Source organism: Nicotiana attenuata, unplaced genomic scaffold (genome assembly GCF_001879085.1).
Source record: "Nicotiana attenuata strain UT unplaced genomic scaffold, NIATTr2, whole genome shotgun sequence".
NCBI classification, from domain to species: domain Eukaryota; kingdom Viridiplantae; phylum Streptophyta; class Magnoliopsida; order Solanales; family Solanaceae; genus Nicotiana; species Nicotiana attenuata.
The window spans coordinates 55,024-58,553 of NW_017671693.1; the positions used below are offsets into that span (position 1 = coordinate 55,024).

Here is a 3,530-nt window from a genome sequence, read left to right on the forward strand (position 1 = left end):
TGGAGATTCCAACCGTTTTTTCAAGTATTCTTTTAATTCGCGGTTAGAAACCTCAACTTGCCCTTGTGTTTGAGCATGATATGGTGTTCCTGTTTTGTGAGTCACACCATATTTTGATAACAATGCTGAAAATTATCTATTTATGAAATGAGACCCTTGGTCGCTAATGATAACTCGTGGTGTACCAAACCTGGTAAAAATATTTTTCTTAAGAAAATTGCACACAGTTTGAGCATCATTTTTCCTTGTTGGGATGGCTTCAACCCATCTTGAAACATAATCCACAGCCACAAGGATATATTCAAAAGAATGAGATGAAGGAAAAGGACCCATGAAATCTATCCCCCAAACATCAAATATTTCACATACCTGTATTGATTGCAATGGCATCTCATCTCTCTTAGTGATATTGCCTGTTCTTTGACACCTGTCACACTGTGCAACGTAGGCACGAGCATCCTTAAAAAGTGTTGGCCAGAAAAATCCAACCTCTAGAACTTTAAAGGCAGTTCGATTTGCTGCATAGTGTCCTCCAACTGCTCCATCGTGGCAATGATACAAAATTTTGGTCATTTCTTCTTCTGGTACACATCTTCTGATAATATTATCTGCACAAATTTTAAACAAGTAAGGGTCATCCCACAAATAGTATTTAGCATCAGATATCAACTTTTTCCTCTGTTGGTAAGTGAGATTTTGGGGTGTCCATTTTCCAACCAAGTAATTTGCAATATCTGCAAACCAGGGTGGTTGAGTCACAACAGAGTTGATAGAAAAAATATGTTCATCAGGAAACTCTTCTTTTATATCACATAACTCAAGTGGGGGGTTCTCTAATCTAGACAAATGGTCAGCTACCTGATTCTCTGTTCCCTTTTTATCTTTTATTTCGAGCTCAAATTCTTGGAGAAGTAAAATCCATCTTAACAATCTAGGTCGCGCATCTTTTTTTGCTAAGAGGAATTTTAGAGCTGCATGATCAGTAAAAACAGTGACCTTTGTTCCTATCAGATAGGAACGAAATTTATCAAATGCAAATACCACTGCTAGTAGTTCTTTTTCAGTCGTGGCATAATTTAGTTGAGCCTCATTCATTGTCCTGCTAGCATAGTAAATTGGACAAAAAATCTTATCTTTTCTTTGGCCTAAAACAGCTCCAACTGCTGTATCACTAGCATCACACATGACCTCAAAAGGTTGGTTCCAATCAGGGGATACAATTATAGGGGCAGTTGATAATTTTTCTATAAGGGTGTCAAAGGCTTTCATACAATCACCTGAAAATTCATACTTAACATCTTTCATTAAAAGGTTAGTCAGTGGTTTTGAAATCTTTGAAAAATCTTTTATGAACCGTCTGTAAAAACCTGCATGACCTAGAAAGCTTCTAATGCCTTTAACAGTTGTGGGAGGGGGTAATCCTGCTATAAGATTAATATTAGCCTTATCAACTTCTATCCCTTTAGCAGTGATTTTATGTCCTAAAAACAATTCCCTCAGTAGCCATAAAATGACATTTTTCCCAATTAAGAATTAAGTTTGTCTCTTCACATCTCTTAAGAACTAAGGTTAAGTGGTGAAGACAATCCTCAAAATCCTTGCCGAAGAGTGTAAAATCATCCATGAAAATTTCAAGAAATTTTTCAGTCATGTCAGAAAAAATTGCTGACATGCAACGCTGAAATGTAGCTGGGGCGTTGCACAAACCAAATGGCATTCTCCTATATGCATATGTTCCATGAGGACATGTGAAAGTTGTCTTATCTTGATCTTCTAGTGCGATTGGTATTTGGTTATACCCTGAATAGCCATCAAGAAAACAATAAAACCCATATCGTGCAATTCTTTCTAACATTTGATCAGTAAATGGCAAAGGAAAGTGATCTTTTCTAGTGGCATCATTAAGACGTCTATAATCTATAAAGACTCTCCATCCTGTGACGGTCCTGGTAGGTATTAGTACATTATTTTTATTTTTTATCACTGTCATACCTCCTTTTTTTGGTACCACCTGAACAGGACTTACCCAAGGGATGTCTGAAATAGGGTAAATAATACCTTCCGCCAAAAGCTTTAGAATCTCCTTTTTTACCACTTCCTGCATTGCTGGGTTTAATCTTCTTTGAGGTTGGACAATTGGTTTGTAGCTATCCTCCATGAGGATTCTATGCGTACAAATTCCTGGATTGATCCCTTTGATATCTTCTACAGTCCATCCCAAGGCTCATTTGTGTGCTTTTAATACTTCAATCAATCTTTCTTCCTGTTCCGTAGTTAGAGAAGATGAAATAATTACTGGAAATAACTCATGCTCAAGATAGACATATTTCCAATGAGAAGGGAGAGTTTTGAGTTCAATTTTTGATTGAACTTCTTCTAATTGCATGTCCCCTTCCTCATAATCTTTTTCCAATAATTTTGCATCATTTTTGATAGTCGGATCTTCATCCTGTGCGGTTCCAGATTTGACCAAACATCCATTGAGTCAGAGATTAATTGATCATCTTTGAATTCATCTATAAGATTATTAATCATGTCAATTGAAAAGCATGAAGATGATGTGTCATCTTCTGAGAATCTTAGTATCTTTTGCATATCAAAAATAACTCTTTCTTCATCAACTCTTAAAATTAGTTGTCCTTGATGGACATCTATGATTGCCCTGCCTGTTGCAAGAAATGGTCTACCCAAAATAATTGGTTCATCAGCATACTCCTTCATTTCAAGTACTATGAAATCTACAGGAAAAACAAATTTATCTACTCTTACAAGCACATTTTCAATTATTCCCTTTGGTCTCTTAGTACTTTGATCAGCAAGTTGAAGTGAAACACCTGTGTCTTTCATTACACCAAGATCTAATTTTTTAAAAATAGAAAATGGCATCAAATTTATTGAAGCTCCAGAATCACAAAGTGCTTTTTCAATGTATACTTCTCCCAGAGTACATGGAATGGTAAAACTACCTGGGTCACCGAGTATTTGTGGTAGCTTATTTTGAAGTATAGCACTGCATTTTTCAGTAAGCATTACCACAGAACTTCTTCCAATTTCCTTTTGCTTGATAAAATTTCTTTCAGAAATTTGGCATATGAAGGCATTTGCAATAAAGCATCAGTAAAAGGAATGTTTATGTGAATTTGTTTTAAAATCTCCAAAAACTTTGCAAATTGATTATCAAGCTTTTCTCTTTTCATCTTTTGAGGGAAAGGAATTGTAACAGGGAACAAAGTTAAATTTTTAGTATTTTTTTTCTTCTTTTTTCTTGGCTTCTTTCTCTTCTGATGGTTGAGAGGGTGTCTCAACATTCTCACCCTTGCCTACCTGTTGTTCTGATTGATTCTTTTCTTGTTTGTTTGCATAGGGTTCATCAAGAATCATACCTGACCGTAAGGCAATGGCTTTCCAATTTTTTCATCAGTAACCTTAATGTACTTGTACAAAAGGTCATCAAAGCTTAGATGGCCTTGTTGAGGCTTTTGCTGATATGGAGTTGCTTGCTGATAAGGCTTGAAATTTTGTTGTCCACA

General features: G+C 35.9%; 1 protein-coding gene across 1 annotated transcript; it reads right to left on the reverse strand.

Annotated features, from left to right (window-relative positions):
- Positions 1–2,376: 2,376 nt before the first annotated feature.
- On the reverse strand, positions 2,377–3,030 carry LOC109209720. Its single transcript, XM_019373035.1, has one exon. The coding sequence runs from the start codon at positions 3,028–3,030 to the stop codon at positions 2,377–2,379; it is 654 nt and encodes a 217-aa protein (XP_019228580.1).
- Between the last annotated feature and the right edge of the window lie 500 nt (positions 3,031–3,530).